Source organism: Macaca fascicularis, chromosome 16 (assembly GCF_037993035.2).
Source record: "Macaca fascicularis isolate 582-1 chromosome 16, T2T-MFA8v1.1".
NCBI classification, from domain to species: Eukaryota; Metazoa; Chordata; class Mammalia; order Primates; family Cercopithecidae; genus Macaca; species Macaca fascicularis.
In genome coordinates this window covers 45474341-45500726 of record NC_088390.1, presented here as the reverse complement: position 1 = coordinate 45500726, position 26386 = coordinate 45474341, and the positions used below count along the sequence as shown (strand labels likewise).

Genomic DNA, 26386 nt, shown 5'->3' with positions numbered 1-26386 from the left:
TCCTGTCTAACAAATTCTAGGTCAGGGTTTGAAAACAGTAAATATTTTGGGCTTTGTGGGTCATATGGTCTCAGTTACTATTACTTGGTATAGCTTAAAAGTGGCCACAGACAAGACAAAAATGAAACGGGGTGGCTGTGTTCCAATAAAACTTTATTTACAATAAGAGCACATGGTAATTTGCCGACACCCGCTCTTCTTTGGTCTGACTGGACTCTCAGCTCTGTCTCCTCAACTCAGGGAGTCCCCTGGGTTTCACCTGCTTTCTCCCTCACTGTGGCACAGCCTAGATACTCCAAAGACAATAAACTGAGGCAAGTGCAGGGCTTGTCTCATTTGTTTCCCATCTCTCAGGGATCACTGTCCTTCATTCCCTAATCTCAGATGACTTGAAAACAATTGTTTCATAGATGATTTCTGTTGTTGTTCCATGCAGGAAAGTAAGTCTGACCCCTGTTAGTCCATCTTGTTGGGAAGCTACTACTCAACTGGAACCTCAAGAAATGGTCAATGAAACTAAGAGAACACTAAATCTCCCCAAAATTTGAGGTCAAATTGAAACATATAAAATATTCTCTCCATCTTTCTCATATTCCTTTTAAAGTTAGAAGGAACCAAGTATACACCCAATAACACACAGGGAAGTACTGTGGACCCCAGTCACCTTTCTATTGTCTATCAAAGCTATATTTCTGTTGAATGAATGTATATTTCTATTACAAATAAAACTCAGTAAGTTTATAGAGGAACTTTTCACACACTCACAGGCTGATTTAGAAAGAAGTCCAAACTCTGAAACCCACTCTGCCACAAAGCTAATGTCAGCAACTTAAAAGCACTGTTGCTGCCAAATTACCTGAAAGAAAGGAGGAAACATTATTTTTCCCTTAAACAAGGCTTTCCTAAGGCAACTCAGTAAGCTGTTTTCAATTTACAAATTGGAAACGCTGCAGCAGACTGAAGAAAAAGTTATTGTCTATTTTGGGATCATATTCAAAGCTGGGTGGTATTTACTGATATGTTCTGTGGTTTATCTTTGTTTTTGGCAAAGGAACACACTGAAATATAATGCCTGTGTTAGAAGGCAATATAGTATGTAATTTTTATTTTAAAGGAAGTAAATACAGTGCTAACACAGAAATCACTAATGTCCTCTGCTGTCATCCTTTTATAAACTGTTCTCAAAATTTCCTTGACCAAGGCAAAACATCTTTTGGATTATAAATTGACTTTTACCTTTACTGAGTTAAACAGAAAGATTAGATTACCATCTATATATTTAGTTGGCGTATATAAATTAATCTATGAAACTGCAGAAATATCAGCCTTTTAAAAAACTTATTAAAAATGCCAGTTTCATATGGTTCCACCTAATAACAGAGAAGTCATCTGTGCCTTTACAGTGACCTCTGTATGGAGCACTCTAGTATGATCTAGTTTACAATACATCAAAATTCCTCAATTTGGGGTTATCAATTTGTGATACAGCAAAACTCTTCAATAAAAAAAAAAATTCATTAATTTTGGTCATTCCATTCAATTTATAGAGGTAGGAAATGTTACTATAATTTAAGAATACAGATTTTGGAGTTTTTACCTACTTTATATTAAGGTTACATAAGAAGTGTTTAGTGTTTGGGGCTGGTTCCCCTTTCCTTCCACCACAAGCCACCCTTTTTGCCACATATACAGAACTTTGTTTATTTTATTTTATTTTTTTTTTGAGACAGAGTCGCTCTGCCGCCCAGGCTGGAGTGCAGTGGCCGGATCTCAGCTCACTGCAAGCTCCGCCTCCCGGGTTGACGCCATTCTCCTGCCTCAGCCTCCCGAGTAGCTGGGACTACAGGCGCCCGCCACCGCGCCCGGCTAGTTTTTTGTATTTTTTAGTAGAGACGGGGTTTCACCGTGTTAGCCAGGATGGTCTCGATCTCCTGACCTCGTGATCCGCCCATCTCGGCCTCCCAAAGTGCTGGGATTACAGGCTTGAGCCACCGCGCCCGGCCCAGAACTTTGTTTATTAACCAGCAGTGTATTTATTATGATTACCGGGCTGGAAGGGGAGTGGAGATTCCTTGCTAAACATCCTGCTCTCCTACTCTCTTCTCACTGAGACAAAGTCCCTTTCCCATTTACATCATTCTTTGTCTACTATTATTATAATTTCCGGAGTTTGTACAAGTCTGCTTCACTTAATTCACAGATCCAAACACACACACACACACAAAAAAGCTTACAACATTTGTGAAGTTTGTATTAGCGTTTACTAAAAAGTATACAGTCAGCCTTCCGTATCCTTGGTTCCGCATCTATGGGTTCAACCAACCACAGGTTGAAACTATTCTGTGAAAAAAAAAAGGATGGTTGCATCTGTACTGAACATGTCTAGACTTTTTTCTTGTCATGATTCCCAAACAATACAGTGTAACAACTATTTATATAGCACTTATATTGTACTGGGTATTATAAGTAATCTAAAGATGACTTGAAGCATACAGGGGGATGTGCGCGGGTCACATGCAAATAATAATACCAGCATCAGGGACTTGAGCATCTGTGGATTTTGTTATCTGAGGGAGGTTCTGGAACCAATTTCCCATGACACCAAGGAATGACTATATTTGAAAATTCTTTGAGAACAACATTTATTAAAGTCTTCAAGTTAGGAAATAAGAGGTAATTTCCAATATAGTTAAGAAAAACAAAAAACTTTCTGGCACCAGGTATAATATACTTGTGTTTTAAAAGGTATAATATCCTTCCAAATGGCTTCAGTAAGGGAAATCTGGGAGAAAGCGAGAGTAATAAAGTCCGCTTTACTGGCTCTAACTTGCAGAAAGGGTGCAACAGATGGGTGGACATTCTCTTGAAACTGGCGCCAGTATTGCTTTTAATATATATATATATATATATATATATATTTTTTTTTTTTTTTTTTTTTTTGAGATGAAGTCTCACTCACTCTGTTGCCCAGGCAGGAGTGCAGTAGTGTCATCTTGGCTCATTGCAACCTCCATTTCCTGGGTTCAAGTGATTCTCCTGCCTCAGCCTTCCAAGTAGCTGGAATTGCAGGTGCGTGCCATTACACCTGGCTAATTTTTGTATTTTTAGTAGAGATGGGGCTTCCTCATGTTGGCCAGGTTGGTCTCAAATTCCTGGCCTCAAGTAATCCTCCCACCTCGGCCTCCCAAAGTGCTGGGATTATAGGCGTGAGCCACTGAGCCTGGTCTTTTTTTTCTTAAGAGACAGAATCTTGCTCTGTCACTCAGGCTAGCGTGCTGTGGTGTAATCACAGCCCACTGTAACCTCAAATTCCTGGGCTCAAGCAATCCTCCTACCTCAGCCTGCTGAGCAACTGGGACTACAGGTGTGTATCACCATGCTCAGCTAATTTTTAAAATTTTTTTGTAGAGACAGGGTCTCTCTATGTTTCCCAGGATGGTCTTGAACTTCTGGTCTCAAACAATCCTCCCACCTTGGCCTCCCAAAGTACTGGGATTACAAGCATGAGCCGCCATGCCCAGGCCAGGTATTCCACTGTAAACACTGACTACAAAAAAGGCTTTTAAATTGTACCAAAAGTTCCAGAGGTCTATCATTTGAAAATATATTCTTCTGAGATAAGAAACAAAAGCTTATAATAATGCTTAAATGTATAAACTATTTTACAGTTTTAAAAAGGACTTTATGCTGGGTACAGTGGCTCACGTCTATAATCCTAGCACTTTGGGAGGCCGAGGCGGGTGGATCACAAGGTCAGGAGATCAAGACCATCTTGGCCAACATGGTGAAACCCCGTCTCTACTAAAACACAAAAAAATTAGTCGGGCATGGTGGCACATGCCTGTAATCCCAGCCACTTGGGAGGCTGAGGCAGGGGAATTGCTTGAACCTGGCGGGGCAGAGGTTGCATTGAGCTAAGATCGTGCCACTGCACTCCGGCCTGGTGACAGAGCAAGACTCTATCTCAAAAAAAAAAAAAAAAAAGGACTTTAGCATCACTTCATTGATCATCATAATCCCTCTATAAGAGCAAGTATAATAATTGATATCTACATTTATCAAGTTATTGCTGGATTTAGAACTAGAACCCAGGTCTTTTCATCTTTATCCCAATATTAGTCCATCTGGAACTCAAAAGGTCTAAAATGCAATGCATTATACAATAAGTCCTCATTTAACATCATTGATAAGTTCATGGAAACTGTGACTTTAAGCCAAATGATGTATTACAAAACCAATTTTACCACTGACTAATTCATATAAACAAAAGTTCATATATATATATATATATATTTGAGACAGAGTCTCGCTCTGTTGCCCAGGCTGGAGCACAGTGGTGCGGCTCACTACAAGCTCCGCCTCCCGGGTTCACGCCATTCTCCTGCCTCAGCCTCCCGAGTAGCTGGGACTACAAGCGCCCGCCACCACGCCCGGCTAATTTTTTTGTATTTTTAGTAGAGACGAGGTTTCACCACGTTAGCCAGGACGGTCTTGATCTCCTGACCTCGTGATCTGCTCATCTCGGCCTCCCAAAGTGCCAGGATTACAGGTGTGAGCCACCGCGCCCGGCCTCTTAAGGCATATTTTTTTTCTGGTCAAAAACATCAGTAAACTTCTGAATAAAGACCCCAAACGCTTTAATATTAAACATCAAAATAAATGTGAGCTACATATACATTTAAGAAAGATTAATGACAACAAGTAATAAAATTATTTACTCATTTTCTAGTGAATCACTGAGTAGTGAAGCTTGAAGTGCTGGTGAGTTAAATCAAGGAATAAATGTTTGCAAAGCGAAAAGTTTAATGGGCACCTTCCACTACCAAGAAGTTAAAAAACAAAAAGTAACCAATATGCTGGGCTTGCTGAGCACTTTCATATAGCATCATTTATTGTTGTGCATTTGTGTGATTTACCGTATATTTTAAGAAATTTTATTTTACAATAATTTGTATTCACTCATTCACAGTTGTGGGTGGACAGAGTCTGTATCGTGGCAGCTCAGGGTGCAAGGCAGGACCTAACCCTAGACAGGACACCATTCGATTGCAGGGCACTCTCTCACACACAGGCCCATATTTACTCGGCCTGGGACACAATTTAGCCATGCCAATTAACCTAACATGCATACCTTTAGTATCAGGGAGAACACCTGTGTACCCACTGAAAACCCATGCAGACATGGGGAGAACATGAAAACTCCACACAGGCAATGGCCCCTGGCAGGGAGCGATTATTTTTTCTCATCAGTCTTATAAAGAATTGATGTTAAACAAAATGACATTATTCAAGGACCTGCTGTATTCCATATTAGAAACCACAGAATTATTAGTAACTACTTAGTTTCAAATTGTCTCTCTCTTTTTTGAGACAGAGTTTCACTTTGTCGCCCAGGCTGGAGTGCAGTGACACCATCTCAGCTCACTCCAACCTTCACCTCCCAGGTTCAAGCAATTCTCCTGCCTCAGCCTCCTGAGTAGCTGGGACTACAGGTGCATGCCACCACTCCTGGGTGACTTTTTTGTGTGTTTTAGTAGAGAGATGGGGTTTCACCATGTTGCTCAGGCTGGTCTCGAACTCCTGAGCTCAGGCGATCTGCCTGCCTTGGCCTCCCAAAGTGCTAGGATTACAGGTGTGAGCCACCGTGCCCAGCCTCTAATTCCTTTCTATGCCAATTCTTAAACATCTCACAGGTCTGTCCTGTCTTCTCTTTAATACAGCATTAATTTAAGGTCTCATCTTGCTCTAGGATCACCTAGCCTCCACTGCCTTCCTCTGAATTTCCCGCTGCAACGCTGCCAGAATGATCTTTTCTTTTTTTTTTTTTGAGATGGAGTCTTGCTTGGTCGCCCAGGCTGCAGTGCAATGGCATGATCTCGGCTCACTGCAACCTCTGCCTCCCAGGTTCAAGTCATTCTCCTGCCTCAGCCTCCCAGGTAGCTGGGATTACAGGCATGCACTACCATGTCTGGCTAATTTTTTGTATTTTTAGTAGAGATGGGGTTTCATCATGATGGCCAGGCTGGTCTCGAACTCCTGACCTCAAGTGATCCGCCCGCTTCAGCCTCTCAAAGTGCTGGAATTACAGACGTGAGCCACTGCACCCAGCCCAGAATGATCTTTCTAAAATACAATTTTGATGGTGTCATTCCTATGCTTGAAAACAGGTGATGGCTTACTACTGCCAACAGTGGTGGTTCTTAAATTATGCAACTGAGGATTTTTGTTGTTCTGAGAATTAGACAAAGGTGTTTAGGGCAGCTAAAATCAAGCAGAGTGTAATGTCAATAAGGTCAATCACTGGAACAAAAAACAAGTGACAGATATAGCTATATCTTTTCCCCTGTATGTTTTGTAAATATTTCAGACTTGTTACTGCATGTCTGTTAAACAGACTTAATAGTTATCAAAATAACAACACAAAACACAATAGTAACTCTGAAAGAGTCAACTATGCTTAATTCAACGATTAGTTAGTTTTGCTCCTTGAGAGGTAATGGAAAATGTACTCATGATTCTTACTTCGTATCGTATTCATGTCATGTATTTTTCCAGTTCATATGACAGTTAAATATATGCTTAAAAAATCTAGAAACTAACAACTTCTGTATGCACTGCTTCTTGAATCAATCTGAAAACCACTTAAATATCACCCGTCTGTGATGCTGTAGGCAACACACGTCATTGCTCTCACAGTTCAATTTATAACCCTCCACTGATACACCTACCCCATTTTCTTTTCTTTTTTATTAAACATCTGTCTCCTGAATTAGGGAATTCATTGAGGAGAGAAGCAATATACTATTCACCTTTAAATCACAACTGCCTCACACATAGTAAGCACTCAATAAAAATACACTAGAAAAAGCAGAGAGTTCAACAATTATATGAGAGAGCAAGACTGCCAAATATTGATTACAGTTATGGAGTCTCATAACTTGAGAGCAAAGTCTATAAAATATTTCTGTTTCCAGTATAATACATAACACATTATAAAGATAAAATAAAATCATTCAACAACCATTTTAATTCATGCTTTCTAATATACCAGGCAGGATAATGTGTTAAATACAACAAAGTTTCATTAAAAACATGTCAATGTTGATTTTTAAGAATTTTCTGTAAAACATGCACTACTCAGAGTCATCAAATTAAGAATTCCATCTATATCTACAAAACTGAATCATAATTGTAAATAATTTTTAATTCTATAAACACAAACTGGATAATAAATACTAAATTGCCTTTAAATGCCTCCCATATTAAAAGGCTGTATGTAGGTCAATGAACTTGGTTCAGTCTCTACAAATGCTAATGTTTAAACATAAAAGTAAACAAACAAACAAATATAGTTGAAATCTTTACCTCATTATTGCAAGTAAAATTCTACCAAAAGAAAAGCCTGCTGGCATAGTTTTCACAGTTGCACTATTAACTGTACTAGGCTTGGGTGTTTTTTTCTTTTCATGTTAGAAACAGATTCCAAGCTTTATGAAACTGTTTATTACATCCTAGTATTTTCAGGTAGTTGTTTTTGTGTTTGTTTGAATTTTTGAGCCCTCCAGATATTCCCTATCAACTTAACTTTTATTATAGGAATATATTTCACAGGTACAGAATATAAGCAGTCAGAGACATAATTATACTAAGGCTTATGGTTTATATTCGTATTAAATATCTTATTTGCCTCAGACTGATTCTTTAAGGCCTATGGCCTATGGACCAATGGTAATGTTTGCTTTAAAAGCTAGCATTTTAAGATGAAATCTGAATAGACCATACGAAAGGAAAAAAAAAAATCTAAACTACTTACGGCCAGCAAGCAGGAACTGATAATACTGTACTGCATCTGCAGCGAGGAGCAGAGGATGGTTTGCATTAAATGGTGGCTGCAATTCATTCCATTGAGGGGTTCTAAGGAAACAGCAGAAGAATATTAATATTTAAGCTTAATAGATGGGATGTAAATCACCATGACTGTCATCACTGATGAACACTGACTTAAACTCACACTATTTTTGTGATCATTAAAATGAACTTGTAATCATTAAAATGAATGTGCTGAAACCTGAAACACAAGGCCATCTGCTTAGAAAAAACAAAAAGGTGGCAGTCTTTCATACAAATAACATGTAGTCAATATAAGCTTAACAGCAGAAGACCCCTCAATAGGATAGGCAAGACATTCAGAAGATTAAACAGGTGTTCAAATGTTACAACTCACTAGTTCTAATTTATGTAATTTCTGACCTCTCTATTCTTAAAATATGTGTATGTTTTAAAATAAAATGAAGAGGTAAAAATGGTTAATAAAACACAGCTGTGTAAATGGATGACTTATTATAGATCAAATTAGTATCTAAGTTCTGAAATAAGTTACTATTTCCACAATGATAGTGTAGTAATTTTAATTAGATCTGCCCACTCCTAAATAAGCTTGATAAATCAGATATTGATCAGATCAAGCCAGCATAGTAAAGTAGTAGTAAAGAATGCTGGAGCCTCCAAAAATCAATACAAGAATATTTTAAAATGTCAAAAGGACAGGGATCATTTTCATATCCATTTTTGTCTGTTTCCTTCCATACATGTCAGGAGCAATTTTTTCTCTCCTGGACAATGGACTATATTAAAAAGGTTTTATTCCAGGTTTTCTTCCTTTTGGTTATAGCTTATAAAGATTCTAATCATTATGCACATTTGAGATGGACTCTGATTCTTAATAAACATTCCTACAAGGTTTAACCACTGTATCTTGGAGAATTACTTTCAGAGAAACCTTTGAATCTTATCTATATTAGTTTCTACTCCCCTTAATGGCTATCTCAATGTTACTCTCTATTTTCAGTGAGCATGAGATTGCAAATAGAGGAAGCATAAGTCCAAGAAAATTTAACACAGAAGTGCAAGGAGAAATAAGTTCAAACAGAGGTATTCTCCAAGGTACACAGGGAAGAAAATTAAAAAAATACATTCACACAAAAATCTGTACATGAATGTTCACAGCAACATTATTTAATAACAGTTTAAAAAGTAGAAATATCCATCAACTAATAAATGGATAAACAAAATGCAGTAGAACCATATAATGGAGTATTACGTAGCCATAAAAAGGAGTGAAGTTCTGACACATGCTACTACATGGATAGATCCTGAAAATACACTAAGTGAAAGAAGTCAGACACAAAAGGTCACATATTGTATGATCCCACTTACATGAAATGATCAGAGTAGCAAAATCCATAGAGAAAGAAAGTAAACTGGCTGCTGCCTAGGTCTGAAGGGTTGGAGAAAAATAAGAAGTGACTGCTAATGAGAATGAGGTTTCTTTTTAGGGTGATGAGAATTGATTGCAGTGATAACTGCACAACTTTGTAAAAAGTCACCTTTAATGGGTTAATTTTATTGTATGTAAATTATGTCAAATGAAAAAGCAATGAAGGGCCAGGTACTCATGCCTGCAATCCCAGCACTTTGGAAGGCCAAGGCGGGTGGATCACCTGAGATCAAGAGTATGAGACCAACCTCACCAATATGGTGAAACCCTATCTCAACCAAAAATTAGCTGGATGGGATGGCGGTCACCTGTGATCCCAGCTACTCAGGAGGCTGAGGCAGGAGAATCGCTTGAACATGGGAGGTGGAGGCTGCACTGAGCTGAGATCATGCCACTGCTCTCCAGCCTGGGCAACAGAGTGAGACTCTGTCTCCAAAAAAAAAAAAAAAAAAGTAATGAAGTATTGTTTTGCTAGATGAAAGTGAGATTTAAAAAATTACATAGTGTATGATTCCATTTATATAAAATTCTAGAAACTGGGCCAGAGCAGTTGCTCATGCCTGTAATCCCAGCACTTTGGGAGGCTGAGGCGGGCGGATCACAAGGTCAGGAGATCGAGACCATCCTGGTCAACATGATGAAACCTCATCTCTACTAAAAATACAAAAAAATTAGCTGGGCGTGGTGGCATGCCCCTGTAGTCCCAGCTACTCGAGAAGCTGAGGCAGGAAAACCGCTTGAGCTGAGATTGAGCCACTGCACTCTAGCCTGGGCGACACAGCGAGACTCTGCCTCCAAAAAAAAAAAAAAAAAATCCTAGAAACTGTAAACTAATCTATAGAGACAAAGAGGGGTGAAAGAAGGAGAGATTCCAAACGGTCATAAAGAAACATTTGGGAGTGATGAATATGTTTACCATGTTCATTGTGGTGATGATTTTGTAGCTGTATGCATGTCAAAACTTACCAAATTATACACTTTTAATCTTCTATACCTTAATGAAGCTGTTAAAAAGGAAAAAAGAAAGGAGGTACTACCTAACCAGAGTCCAGCTGGCTCGAGGCGATGTCATCATTTCCAGTGGCGTGTCGTCACTAATCTTGGGGGCAGTGCTGAGGGGCCGCGGCTCCATCATGTGCTCCACTAAGGTGCCATAGCAACTGATAATGTACAGGGACTCAACTACAACTTGTTTGGACTGATCTACAAACAGAGAAACAGAACCCGATGTGTTATGATTGCATAAAAGAAGCACAGAATAATCTTTACAGTTGATGATCTTATCAGTCTGCTACTGAGGCTGCTCAGAGAAAATGAAAAGACAGGAATTTTTCCTTTTTCTTTTTTTCTTTTTTTTTTGAGATGGAGTTTTGCTCTTGGTGCTCAGGCTGTTGCCTCCCTGGTTCAAGCGGTTCTCCGGCCTCAGCCTCCCGAGTAGCTGGGATTACAGGCTCCCGTCACCATGCCCGGCTAATTTTTGTATTCCTCTTAGTTGAGACAGGGTTTCGTCGTTTTGGTCAGGCTGGTCTTGAACTCCTGACCTCAGGTGATCTGTGCACCTCAGCCTCTCAAAGTGCTGGGATTACAGGCGTGAGCCACCATGCTCGGATGACAGGAATTTTTTCATATGGTGCTTGTTCCTTGCCCAAAGGTTGCCTTGTATAAGTACATGCTAGTGAATATGAAAATGTCTATGATATCAGAGTATTTTCAATCTTAAGCAACTTATTTCAAGAATGATATGACTATGCCCCAAAACCTAATATAGTAAAATACTTTATAGACTTTTGTACTCGCCTACAATGTAATTTGTCCCACATTATGAAAAATGAATGACATCAGGGAACAGACTAACTGAAAAGGAATAACGTATGGACTGGGATTTAGTTACCCTGGATGTACCAAATGACTCGCATGAAAGGTTACTTGTATGCCTAAATCAGCTTAATGTCTCATTTATTTTTTTTCTCAGAAAACTTAAATTTAGAACTTGAATTTGTGGATCAAAACAAAAAAAAAAACATTTGATGTGTCAATGTAGGTTCATCAATTCAAACACACGTACCACTCTGGCGGGGGATACTGATAATAAGAGGCTTTGCATGTGTGGAGACAGAAGGTATATACGGAAAAATCTCTGGATCTTCTGCTCATTTGGCTGTGAACCTAAAGCTCCTTTAGAAAATAAAGTCTATTCAACACACATACACATGCATGCATGTGCATCCTCTTCCTAAAATCCTCTTCTTTCTCCCCATGGGATCACTGGCCCCATGGTAAACGGAGATTAGCCATACTTTGAGCACTTAGGTGCTGACCAAATCCTCTTCTTTCTCCCCATAGGATCACTGGCCCCATGGTAAATGGAGATTAGCCATACTTTGAGCACTTAGGTGCTGAATATGGATCTAATCAACTGACTTTATAAGGAATACACATGTACTCACTAGCAAAACAGGTTTAGTCCTCTCTCTCGGGTTTTACAGTAAACCTAGGAGCATATACAATCACTCGTGAATGCTGGGTGGGTCATCTTATCTCTGTGTCAGGCGAATCAATTACAGCTGATTTGAGAAAATGGCTAATGATCAGCCAGCGGGACATAAAAGAGTAGCAAGTTAAAAAGGTAATTAGAACAGAAGAGAGAAGCATTTGAAATTGAGCTTCTCAGAAGGTTTTTACTAGTAACAAAAAGTCCTTTCGATAGCATCATTACACCTAAGGAGGTAACAAAAAAAATAAAGATGGGATAAGGAAATGGAAGGCTTGCATACTTAACAGTATCCTCTCCCACTTAGGTAAGGAACCTGCTGCGCCTGAGATCCTATTACCAAGGAAAGGGTCACTGAAAGGCGATAACAGAGAAAGGGCTCATGTCTGACTGCCAGCGTTAGCATAAAGGAGAGCCATTTTGCCAAGAACAATACAGCCTGTGGAACTCACCAGAGAAGTGCCCCAGTAACAACCCACTTTGTGACCTACTTTAATACTACTAAAATATTAAGGGGAAAATCATAACATTCAAAATTATATACTTTGTTTATGAATGTAGGCATTCTCTTCTAAACAGAAGCAATAAGGATTCACATGCTATAAAGCATTAATCCTATAAACATTTTAGGTATAGACTCTAGTGACCAAAGCAGGGATTAAAAAGATAATAACTACAGTAGTCCCTCCTTAGGTGCGAGTTCAGTTACCCATGGTCAACTGCGGTCCAAAAATATTAAATGGAAAATTCCAGAAATAAACAATTCATAAGCTTCAAATGGCAGACTGAGTAGCGTGGTGAAATCTCTTGTTGTCCCGTCTGTCCTGCCTGGGACATGAATCATCCTTTGTCCGGCATATCCACGCTGTATATGCTACCAGCCCGTTAGTCCCATAGTACCTGTCTCAGTTATTAGACTGAAAAGCACTGTACCATATAGGGCTTCGTACCATCCAAGGTTTCAGCCATCCACTGGGGGTCTTGGATATACCCTCCACAGATAAGGAGGGACTACTGTATATTAATTCAAAGGAGCAATGGTAACCACAAAAACTGAGCCTTATTTCTCAGTAGCAGGCTGTTTCCTTTTTTGGTTTGTTTGTTTGTTTTTGAGATGGAGTCTTGTTCTGTCGCCAGGCTGGAGTACAGTGGTGCAATCTTGGCTCACTGCAACTCCGCCTCCCGAGTTCAAGCCATTCTCCTGCCTCAGCCTCCCGAGTAGCTCGGATTACAAGCTCGGATTACATGTGCACCACCACATCCAGCTAATTTTTGTATTTTTAATAGAGACGGGGTTTCACCATGTTGGCCATGCTGGTCTCGATCTCCTGATCTTGTGATCCGCCCACCTCAGCCTCCCAAAGTGCTGGGATTACAGGCATGAGCCACTGCACTTGGCCTTAGTTGTGTTTTTAAAACATGGCAGAGTTGTTGCTTTTTTTAATGTGAAGATTTTTAACATGAGAAAACCGGTTTCAAACTCTGATTCCACTGCCTAACTAACCAGTGCTTTTAGCTAAGATATTTAAACTTGCTGGTCTCAAGTTCTTCATCTCTAAAACAGGGACAACGAGGCTCTTCCTCTCCATCCTTCATAGACAAGGGGTGAAACTAGCTTGTAAAAATGTAAAAGGTATAAAATGGGTATAGAATTGACAGCACTGAGATCACCTGTAGACTGTCACCAACAAAACAAAACAAAATCACTCAGTGGGCAATTCATTTAACGTTCATTCTGAGAGGATAGTTTTTCTTCTTGACTAGGCTTTAGCAGTTGAGGAGTGACATGCTAATTACATTAAAAAAAAACTGGTTTCCAGACTACTGGGTACAAGATTATTCTAGGGGAACTGCTAACAATTTTCCTTAAGAAGCAAAAATTACAAACACAACATTCATTTCTCAGTCAAAATACATACCTTTTTCTCTTTTCAGACCTGCATTATTTGCAAACCATGACCTGGATGTTCCGAAGATAGCAGCCACACAAAATTCTCCGCCCATCGATTTGCTGGGTGAAATTTGTGGAGGAGGTTTAACTTTGCTTAAAAAATAAAATAACAGTAAAAAACAATTATCATGATGAAATGACACTCCTTTAGGTAATGACAGTTTTTCCTTTAAATTCCACCCCTATTCAAATCCTCCAATATGAACATGCATTTTGCCTTAAGTAATAAATGATGATGTGAGACTATGTTCTGGAGTAAAAGTAGAATTATTTCAAAGTTCCAGAGTTTTGTAAAGAGAGCAACATTTATAAAACCAATAAAAATCAACTCCTTTTTGAAGTATGTGCTGGCAAAATCCAAGTCACTTCTTTTCAGATGAATAACACTTCCCTAGAAATTTCAAAGTGAAGCAATAGTACCAGCATGAACATCTCACAATAATAAAATGGTTTATCACTTCATTTTTATATATATGTTAGGTTGATGCAAAAGTAATTGCGGTTTTTGCCACTGCCTTTAGTGGCAAAAAGTGCAATTACTTTTGCACCAATCTATAAGATGCAGGATTAACAGTACAAATGAATGCAGACAGCATGGATGAAAATGAGGTGATATAGAATGAAGCCTTGAAAATGCTCTCTCAGCCACAATGCTATGGAGAGTTAGACAGTGTAAGGGGAGAATATCTAATCATCTAATGCAATTAGATTCACTGATCTTCCTGTTGTCTCTTTTTCTTCTTGGATTTGTGAAAATGATGTGTCTATTTTTGTTCAGTGAAAAAGACCAAGGTGGAGTTATATATCAATAGCCTCTCAAACCTCAATCTTTTCTGTTGCTCATATGTCTGAGGACACATTTAGTAACTGCCATTACTTCCTGTCACTGCCATTAAAAAGAAGTTGCTCTTCTCTGCTTCCACAAATAAGTTTTCATACTCAGCTTCTACTATTGACCTCACATCTTTTCAGTCCCTTATTTCTGTTCTCTTTTAGTTTATGAAGGGCTTCCCAAAGCAATTTTGCCAACCACCTTTGATAAATTATTTTCTCTAATTCATAAACCAGTAGCCTCACTGTGCACTGCTCAAGATGACAGCCCAGGTAGGAGACAATAATAACTAGAACTCTGATGTTCCCCTCTGCTAGTCAGCCTCCAACAGCAAACATTGGTTCCACTTTATTTTGCTCAATTTTTGATTCCCCTTCATCCTTTACTAAAGTATGGTGGGATGGGAAAGAGATAGTTTTGGAGTCAGGAAGAAACATGTAGTTGAATCCCAGTGCTGTCACCTCTGAGCTGTGTGACTTTGGTTATTTAACCTCTCAGAGCTCAGACTACTAATATGTAAAATAGAAAGAGTAATACCTACTTCACAGGATTATTTTAATGATTATATTGTCTCAAAGCACCGTCCCCAGCTCATAGTAGCACCTGAGGACTTCTTAGGAGTGCAAGCAAATACTCATAGACCCCATCCCAGACCTACTAAATCAGAAACTCTGGGAATGGAGCCCAACAATCTGTGTTTTGAAACAAATCCTCCAGATGATTCTGATGCATGCTCAACTCTGAGAACCACTATATTAGACAAAGCAGGTAAAGTTCCCAGGGCAGTACTTTCCTATATCACAGTACTCAGCAAATACTAACTCTTCTATATGGCCCTCAGTCCTAACCTAATCTTCAAAAAAAATCAGACTTTGCTTTGGTAATCTCAGTTTCCCAGTTCCTATGACATTTTAAATAGTCTCTCAGACATCTTATTTCCTGAGAGTTGTTTTAACATCTTCCTCTAAGGAAGGCTAAGTCTGGATCAGAGGCAAATATGATTGGTCCCTTTGTCTCCCCACTTTGAACCAAATCCATAGAAATGCGTATTACTATATATGAAAGAAACCTCTTCTACCATTAATATTTCTTAAAACACTTCTCATTATTCCTGCAACAAAAAACATCCACGCCTAAAATGTCAACCAGTCACAGTGAGACTTCCCGTGACAGGGAATAAAGACATCGTTTTTAAATAAAAAGTTTCTGTGGGGAAATGAATCTGGCTCTATAAACTGTTTCACCTCTTCATACTTGCATCTGTCACAACTGCAATAAGCTGCCTCCAGAAAGGAAGACTCTCCTCTGCCCTATACCTGAACAAATATGCACCTTCCCGTGATATCTTGGTCACGGACATCAGAATTGTTCTTTCTGGTTATGATGTTCTCTGTTGCATTACCTGAGAATACAAGGTTTCTTTCAAAGTTTTTATTTCCATCACTAAACTACTATCATTGAACTGACAAATTCCTCTAACTGGTATCTTAGAGGTACCACTGGTTATTTTTTAACTCAGGAGTTTTGGGAGAATGGGGCTAGGGGAATGGGAGACAGAAAAGTATTGTAGAATTTTTTTGAAAGCAGTCTGCAATTGTGCGACTATGTGCTTTTACTAGAATCACCATCAGAGAACAAAGCTACTACAATGTACCAACAAGCTTCAATGGGACAAACCCAAAGCTCTTTGCAAATTACTGGATGTCATTGTTGTTGTTTTTAAATCATGTGGTAACAAGTGAGCATGCCTCTTCTTAAGAGAAAATATGGTCCCTCTGAAGTATGCATCCTAAACAGACTTAAAAATAGTTGCTTCCAGGCCAGATGGCAAACTTTCTAACATGATAATAAAAAGTAGAAAAATAGGCTGGGCACGGTGGCTCATGCCTGTAATCCCAGCACTTTGGGAGGCCGAGGAAGGCGGATCACAAGGTCAGGAGATCGAGAACATCCTGGCTAACACGGTGAAACCCCGTCTTTACTAAAAATACAAAAAAAAAAAAAAAAATTAGTCGGGCATGGTGGCGGGCACCTGTAGTCCCAGCTACTTGGGAGGCTGAGGCAGGAGAATGGTGTGAACCCGGGAGGCGGAGCTTGCAGTGAGCCGAGATCGCGCCACTGCACTCCAGCCTGGGCGACAGAGCGAGACTCCGTCTCAAAAAAAAAAAAAAAAAAAGAGAGGACATCAATTTAGTTTCTTGACATACAAACAATATTCTTTGTATGTTTACTAGCTTACAGTCTAATCAGCTCATGTCAAAAGCTAAAATCTCTTATACATCTATAAGTTACATATAATTCTGTTTTGGAACACACAAGTAAAAAGCATCAACACAGTGTTATTTTTACATAAGCTCAGTATCTCCTAAAGAGAATAAGTATTTTATAGTAAAACTATGCTTAATTTCAGTAAAGAATTATCATTTTTATTCTTATATTTCATCATTTCTTTTTTCCTCTCATAGGGCCTTAAATTCCATTAGTAAAAGTCTGTGTTTATTAAGGCGTCAAAGGAGTTTTCACCCTGAAAATAACTTGCTATCTGCTACATAACATAGTGTTGTGTGTTGGGTATGAAGCATATTGGGTAAACACATTCATATCAAGTTATTTCTATCATCAATCTATAATCTGGAATGATTGTGGTATTTCAGCAAAATAAAAGCATAAAAATATGTGCGTGTCTTTAAGATTTGCAGAGGAATAAAAAGGAGAAATAATCTAATAAAAAGAGAGTTATGAATAAAATATCTTCTATGGGATACATTCAAAGTTAGAAATTTTAACTTGGGTTCAATCTGCCCTTCATCCTAAGTTTTTAAAAGTCCAAGAAAGCTTGGCAGAAGTAGAAGGGCTTTTCTAGCAATATGCCAGTGACATACCACGTATGAACTTTTCCACAATGACCTAGAATATTTCTATCACAAAATAACCTTTTGTTGATGGAAAGATAAAACACTGAAAAATGATACATATGTGAATGTATTAGAAAAGTGCTAGCTTTGTATATTACGTAAATTTACAGATAGGTGACCCAATCCTCATAGGAAAGAACTCCAATGCTAACCTTTTTTTCTGTCTTATTCTCAACATCTCCCTTTTTCCTCCAAAAGGGGTCTTTAAAAAATCTCATTACAGAACATTTGCAAGTTTAGAAAGAATTTCTCTGGGTGTCTGGATGCCTTCTCTCATTTATTTAATTATTTATTAAGTTAATAATACAATTATATAAAAATATTTAAATTTATATTGGTGCCCAAAAGTTTAACTGTATTGATTATGTGGACTCATCCATTTTTTAAAAATGGTTATACATGACAACAAGACATACTCCTGATGGACTCCTTTCTACTGATAATTCCTGCTCCTTTAACTACCCTTAGCTTTTCATACATAACCCCATGTTCAATAATTTTTAAAAATTTGACTTAACTTCTGAGCAAAAAATAAAAGAAAAACGGAATGAATCCAACTTTCCGCATCTCAGAAAAAATGACAATCATAAAACATCATATTTACTAAGCCTGATACAAATCAATGTAATCAAAAGAAAAACAAACACACAAGCAAACAAAAAAAAACCAAATAACCAAATTAACAAATAAGATGCTAAATTAAAAATCAGGGGTGTAACTCTTTGTCATTTCTTGTGAGGAAACGCTTAACTGTCTAACCATAGAACGAGAATCATTTTCACTGCAATCAGAAGAAGTTGTAGGGATATTAACATTACTAGGACTTCAAAAATATTTGCAAAGGCTACTGAAGTTCCCCATTTTTCTTCCCTTGGGCTTTATACGTAATCCAGCCAGGTCAACATATTGAATTTCTCTGGCCTATTTTTTCTCCACATTCAACTGCAAAGAGAAAAAAAAAAAGAGTACAAAATTCTAACGATATCTGCTTAAAAACTACAGGACAATGATCTCCATCTGAATAGGACAGATGTGAAGTATCTGTGGACAGCATGATAAGCAGCAATGTGCTCCAGTGCCTTGTGTAGAAGGACACAAGCATGGAAGGAGCTAACATGAGACAGAAGCACCGTTTCTTTTCATTTTTAAAACATAAAAGAATAGCCAATGTTTCAGTTTAAATGTAAGACCCAATATTGATCTAAGTATTACAAGTGGTATAACAGCTTTCTATAAAAGAAGAAAAAATATTCTTTATATTCTTTTAGAAGTTTTCTCTCATTCTCAATCTTAGTTTCTAAAATAAGACCTAAATGGGAAAACTGGAAGCATTTTATTTCAAAGAACTAAAGATATTAATAATCTGTCTAAAATTATTCTATTCTTTCATAAATTTTTCTTAAAGGTCTAACAGATTTGTGTAAATGTGGCAGGTAAGAATAAATTCCCCTCTCCATACAAATTGTACCTTTCAAAAAATAAAATCATAAAATTTTAAAATAATTAAGAGAACAAGATTAGTTTTACATGAACTGTTTATATCTTGATCAAAACTCTTAGAAAATGCTAGTTAAAACTTTATAAAATAATATGAAAATTGTAATTCTTTAAAATTTACCCCTATAAAATACGAAGACATTTTAGGAGGAAGAAATATACTCATATAGACTACCCATTGTCTACCTGTCATGTATATTTTTTGATAAGCAATTCAAAAATAACAGTAGCTTAAATACTGCATGCAGATTCGGAGCTTGATACATTCCTATTTATTTGTAATATTGAAAGCAAAATTCAGATTCAAAAATTCACACTGGAATTATTTATCTTAAATTCCTACGTTAAAAAAAAGTATGTTACATGTATAATTCTTTTGTATTATTTTATATAGTCATCCAAACTCAAATATCCTAGTTAAACTAACCTAGACGACACATAATACCAGGGAAGTCCAAAGTGACTAAAATGTTGAAGACGCATAGTTTACTTTTGAACAAGCTTATGTTGTTACCAAAGGGAACGACTTTATTTTATAACTGACTCATCTGAAAGTACATGAATGTAAAGGACTAAACCTGTTTAATGGAGAATAAAGAACTGGCAGAAATTGGGATATACCAAAAGCAAATTCTTAGCTAAGTGTTAACATTGCAACTTGAAACTAATAAAAAGTTTGTAGAAAATTTACATTTCATTTTAAAATCTCATTTTTCATCCAAAATATCTATACTACCCTATAACTGGATATACTAAAAACATATTTATTTAGCATAATGTTTTATTTCAGAACAGTAAATAAAAACATTCTCAGATTGAATGCTAAATAACATGGAAAAATAGCAAAAACTATTAAAACAAAGGAGCTCTTATAAACAACATGGAAGAAGTTGTCAAATTTATATTCATTTGCTGCCTTAATTTGAGGTTTCATTAAGATCTTAATGGAAAAAACATGCACCACTGAGAAAGTAACATTTTAAAGAAGGACCTTTTAGTCTAGTATAAGTGACTAAAAATGAGTTTCTTGTGAGCTAACGATGGCATCAAACAAACCACAAAGCAGTCTTCTAAAAGACAGGCAATGATTTAAAAGTCTACTATATTTCATATATCCCTTTCTTTAATCTGGCTCTTTTAATCTTGTTTCAACCTCAAATCATTTCTGGTTGACAAGTGCTTTTGCTTAAATGTGAGGAGCACACAAGCTGTTGGAGGAATGAGCTTTACTTACTTAACATACAACAGTTGTTATTCCATCTTTTACTTCTATGCAAAACTTCAATCTTTATTAACATACTAAAACTCCTTGCTTTGTACTTAGAAGAATTTATCCCAAAATGGAATTTAATTCTAAGTTTACTCTACAAAGAAATTCTGTCATATGTTGAATGTGGCATTTAAAATTCACTGATCACTGGAAGGCTCATAAGTAAGATCTGTGTATCTTATTTGTTTTTAGAAGACATCTGGTTAACAAAATGAATAAAGATTGACTTTCATGAGATTTATATTCATATATATCCTGAATTTGTTTAGAATAGTTTTGAAAACTGTGCCTAATTATAGTTTTCAAGGGGGAAAATTTTATGTTGATTTGTTTTATGTCACCTATTCTTAAGTGATAACAAAATTTTCCGATCTTCCTATAGCATATAAACATTGAAATAAGTTTGTGTCAAATAATAATTAACCTTAAAGAACTATTTAAGCTATTTTCTGTCCAAGAGAAAAAAATATTGGATAGTTGAGTTTGGATGACTATATAAAATAATATAAAAGAGTACTTTTTTTAACATAGGAATTTAGGATAAATAATTCCAGTGTGAATTTTTGAATCTGAATTTTGCTTTCAATATTACAAATAAATAGGAATATATCAACAATGAATGTTTTTTCTAGTGTAATAGAACAGTATGAACAATCCCCAGTCAACAGTTATGAGAACTACACATATTATGTGCAGAACTCTTTTCAGTATTCTGACTAAATTGATAAAATTAATATAGCTTACATTTCTCAAAACTTCACACTGGTTAACATATCCTTAAAAGTTAAAAACATAATCTAATTTAAAGAAGCTTCTTTTGAAACATGGTATTTTTCCCTGAAACTGGAAAAGAAACAGTGGTAGCAGCTAATATTTACTGCACATTTACTATGTGCCAGGCACTGTTATATACTAACACATACTGAGATATGTATCAGTTTATTTAATACTCATAGTGAGTCCATTACGTAGGTACATTTAATACATAAGGAAATAAAAAATAGAAAGGTTTTAGAAAATTCCCCCTAAATCATATAGCTAGTAAGTGTGTGAATTGGGATCTAAGACCCACGTGGTCTGACTCTTAACCATTAAATAATTTATACCATTCTTAACAAATTCTACTTCCCATCTTTACATGAAAGTATTAAACATATTCTAATTCTTTTCTATGACCTTCCTGTCTAAGACTGACAAAGCTGTATTCTATGCATTGGTATGAAATAATTTATTAAATAATTAAGCTATGATGAGTATGGGCTAATAATTCAAAATAATAAATTATTTAGGAGGTCTTATGTAAAATATATATTTTGTCATTACGTAGCTTCTTAAATACCTAAACTATTCAAAAACACAAAACAAAAGGCAACAAAAACTTTATAAGGCGCTTTTGGTATACCTTAAATATATTTATATTTCAAAATAAGTCATGTCCTCAAATGCTATGCATGATATGTAGGGAACTTCTAATGCCATAATACTCAAAGCTTCAAACTTGGGTATTAGCCTTGTCTTGTAATATTTATGAGCATTATGAGAGAATTCTTCTATTTAAAAACAATTCAACTGTTTTTTTTTTTTTTTTTTTTTTACTTTTTAAAGAATGAAGTGAAACCAAGAAAACCACTTTTCTAAAGCTTAAATATCAACATTCATGTTCCGTCTACAAATTATTCAGTAACTTGGTGCATCTATCTGTGATCAGGCCATGCAACTGGAAATAAAACTACAAAACAAATTACTTTTTGAGAGTACAGCAAATGAATGAGGCATGCGGGACTGAACTGGAACTCACCATGGAGCTTTTATGGAAAAACACCCCGCTCCAAAGAGATAAGGCCTTCATGGAAAAGGGGGAAAAATGCAAAAAAATTAGAGAAAAACTCATTTAACATTAGCAAATACATGTATATCATACTGTTATAGAGTATGGATAAAAATAACTAAAAAATTAGTAATCATTTACAATTCTGCTGTACATACTGTCTGATATAACCAATGAACAAAATGATGTGTAGTAACAAGGCCCTTAATTTTCAGAGTTAGGGATTCAAAATTTTCTATTTCTCCCCCTTTTCTGGAGCACCCCTGTAGTATTTCTAAGTCAAAATAAAATAAAATTCACTGCTGAAGCCCTTTAAAACAAAGCATAAGTTAAATAGGATAACCAGATGGAGAAGAGTGAGATCAATAGCAACCAATGTGTGGCTGTGTGACACAAAATGGTTAAAATTAGCTAAAAAAGACTGGATAAAAAATTTGACATGACATTGTCCACTTTTCACTGGTTCCAGTCCCAGAACCACAGAAAGAGGCACATATTTTTCAAGTTGCTTATTTATTATATGTTGAATTGTATATTGTTGGTCAAAGGAAAAAACACTAAGTACAACTAGTAAAATTTTTCTCTATTTTTGATCATAATCCAGGAAATTAGGATGTCTCTTAATAGTGGTATAAGAGGTTAGCTTCCTTTACCGGGTCTGCACTAGGTTAGGTTAGCACACAGTAAACTAAAGCTACAATCACGTGTTTTAAATACAACTGGGATATAAAGTAAGACTTCAATGTTATACATATTTATTCTCAAAATTCTGTTCCCAGCATTTAAGATATGCCATGCATATCTGCACAGAAAGAAAACTGAGTGATTTAATGACATCCAAACCAAATGGCACTGTAACATTTGACATTTGGAAGCCATAACAAACGGAGGAGAAAAGCGCATTGGTAAAATGTGGGTATTTCCTTCTTCAAAATTGGTTCTAGAATTAAAAAAAAAAAAAAAAAATCCTGCTGATTAGCCTTAACTTTTTCCTAGTAAACTGAGTATATTTGACCAGAAAGCAAAACTTGAGAAAAATGTTTTCACAACAGTGAGTACAATTTTGAGGCCTGAAGCGCATTGTATACAAAGAAAGGAATACAGACAGAAGAAACTGAGGTAGAAGGAAAAATGGGACAGATAAAACATAAAACAAAATTTTAGAGATGATGCTAGTGCCAAGCAAGGATAGCTCTCTCTCAGTTAGTAATAAGAACATACCCAGCAATACGATGGCAGCATCCACATTTAAAATACTAGATTTTAAACTTTTTTGACTGTGAACCCACAGAAATACATTTTAAGATATAAGCTGGTATGTGCATGAGTACACATAAACAAGACTGAAGCAATAATTTAATGAGTGTGTTATTTGTAATAAACACTATTACTTAATAAATAATGAATGCATTATTTGTAATAAACATTACTATTTTTTATTTCAGTGTTTTATAAACATTAATGTTGGGATTATGTTACAATGCAGATAAAGGCATATTCTAACACAGTGCATCTGGCTGGGATCTGAGATTCTGTATTTCCAATAAGCTCCTAGGTAACAGTAATGCTGCTGGTCCGCAGAACCAGTGGCAGAATTGCATTTTATTCTATTCTACTTCATTAAAGAAAAAAAAAAATGTTGGCCATAATCTTCTTATATGATTTCATGACTAATTACCTCCAAATCAAAATGTTACTAGAGCTCAGCTTGCAGTTTGACAAACACAGATTTAAATAACTAAAACTACTTGAAGAGTACAATCTCTCAACTGAACAGTGAGCCTCTTCTGAAACGACAGGAAAAGGAATGGTTCAAGCTATTCCTATATGCCTACAAATACCTCTAAAACGAAGAGGTTTTTGTTGTCACACAGTATACAACTTCTCTTAATTTTACCTAATTAGGAAAGACACCTGAAATAACCAAATGGTCCAAACGATTCTGACAAAAGTGACTGTAAGCTGGAACATCCAGGCTTACGTTGCTCTTTAGTGTATATTGTACCTACTCAGGGTAGTCTCCCATCTCATCCAGAACAGCAGCATACTGATTTATCATAAAGAATTTAGAAGTTTACCTTAGTCCTTATTACTTAAAAGGTTTCTCCATTGATTGCAAAAACCAAACAAGCAAAAATGAAACAAAAACTTCAAGTGTTGAAATACTCAAAAGACCACCTGATATTCCCTACCTGTAGCGTCAGTAAATACCTTTCTTCCAGGTTTAGGTTTCCTTTTATGTAAAAAGGAAATATATGTTAGCCAAAGAAAAATACAGAAACTTAAAAAAAAAGAAAAAAGAAAAAAAAAACTCTAGATTTTCCTTTCCAGGCAGTAACATGTTGCCAACAAGATTTCTCCAGTGACTTCCTTGTCCCATGACCCTAAAATGCACCGTAAAACTCCAGACACTGTAGTTTGCAGGCCTGTACTAAATAAATAACATCATTGTTAAGTTTGAAGACAATAAGGTTCACTATTCACAATTTGACCCACTTGTATTAGTTTAAAGTTATCCTACTTCAATCAAACTAGGATTCACTGGCTAACAGAACTCAAGGAGAAAGGGGGCTGGAGAGACAAGGTGAGAACCTGGTTTAGCATGTACACTTGGCATGTATAAAATCTATACTCACCCACCTCTGGCCTAGTCCTACAAGCTAGACCTCTGCCATATACACGTAAAAGAAGATCCACAAACTCCAAAGAATTATAGTGACTGATGTAATTACTATCTTTGTAAGGGTAGTGTCAGCTGTTCTTTTGAAATATGCCTGCTTCATCTTTCCTCAGCAGCAAAGGAATGAAAATATAAAGTCACGAACTACAAATCCATGACCCAGCTGTCTTCACCTATGACTTCCCTCTCCCCTCCCAAAAGTTCACAGCTGTAGTATTGTATTAAAGCGAGATGAGGGTGGAAAGAAAAAAGATAATATGAGTGGGAGTGTATACTGAATGAAATATTCTCTGTATTAACACAGGCAACCCAAATTACTATATTCAAATCTGAATAATTGGTGTTTTCCAATCACCACTAAATTTTAGCAGGCGTAACAATCCTGCCATATAAAAGCTACTCAATTTGTCATAATTACACCCCTTCTGAGCTGAATTCTGATTTTTAAATCTCAGGAAAATGTGGTAAAGAGACTAAAAATCCAGAAATATTATAGACTTATGTATAGGCCACCGTGAAATGACCTAGCCATTAGTTCTCAAAGGGTTTCTTCAGGAGACTCCCAGAAGATAGGAAAGAATTATGTTTTATAATATACCATAACACCATGTAAGTCATTCAACTGACTCATTTTGTTGAATGCCACATGGTACCACAAAGTCTTCAATCTTACTAGCTGAAAACAAGGCAAATATGAATAATTTTTTTAATATGAGAAAAAAGTAAAACTAGATTTGATTTGAAATCCTCCAATCCTCTATAATCTGTTCAATTTCAATTAATCATGTCCTAAGACAATTCAGGCACTGCCACAGAACAGACATCAGAATGAGCCTATATAAATATTAAAAGTAATAAACAGAGATGAAGCAGAGAAAAAGCTATACAACATTGTCAAATATTGAAACAGAGCCATATTTCTCTAAAAATAAATTCTAGGGACGCTAATGACTTCTAAATTCTGTGTGCCCTTTGTTAAAACAACAACTGAAGTAAACTCGCATTTCCCACGTGCATCTCAGTAAATTATTCCTAATATCATTTTTAAGTTCTACTTTGAATTTTTCATTAATTTTAATTGCTCCCTACCAAAGAGACCTATGGTATTATTGGTAGTCAACTATTGATCTGCAGGGGAAACCGAAGCTAAAACAGACAAGTGTCTAATTTGAGATACACATGATACCCAATTTTAAATGACAAACTCAAGATTTAGAAGATTTTCATTAGCAGTCTGGGCATGGTAGCTCATGCCTATAATTCCAGCACTTTGGGAGGCTAAGGCAGGACTGATTGAGGGTAGGAGTTCAAGACTAGCCTGGGCAATATAGCAAGACCTCATCTCTACAAAACATTTTAAAAAATTAGCCGGGTGCGGTGACATTTGCCTGTAGTGCCAGCTACTCAGGAGGTTGAAGCAGGATGATCACTTGAGCCCAGGAGTTTGAAGATACAGCAAACTACAATCACACTACTACACTTGAGCCTGGGTGACTTTTCATTAGGAAAAAAAACATTGATAATGTTAAAATTCTGTTATATATGGCAAAAAAAGAGATTAACATAACATAAATAATGTCAAACTTCTGTAGAAATTTATGCCTGCTGACTTTTAAAACTATGGTATAGGCCAGGTATGGTGGCT

At 36.5% G+C, this 26386-nt stretch overlaps 1 protein-coding gene across 19 annotated transcripts in view; it reads right to left on the bottom strand.

Moving 5' to 3' along the window:
• The window catches only part of BCAS3 (BCAS3 microtubule associated cell migration factor), a 711835-nt gene that overhangs the window by 351448 nt on the left and 334001 nt on the right, over positions 1 to 26386 (bottom strand). For 11 of the 19 annotated variants that reach the window (XM_065531261.1, XM_065531260.1, XM_065531264.1 and 8 more), the window contains exons 17-20: positions 22032 to 22076; positions 13688 to 13812; positions 10315 to 10480; positions 7814 to 7914 (exon numbers count right to left, since the gene is read on the bottom strand). In XM_065531261.1, the coding sequence (XP_065387333.1) occupies positions 7814 to 7914; positions 10315 to 10480; positions 13688 to 13812; positions 22032 to 22076 (437 nt within the window). The remainder of the gene's footprint in view (positions 1 to 7813; positions 7915 to 10314; positions 10481 to 13687; positions 13813 to 22031; positions 22077 to 26386) is intronic. The other 8 variants (XM_065531262.1, XM_074019079.1, XM_045376095.2 and 5 more) reach the window with 1 other exon arrangement.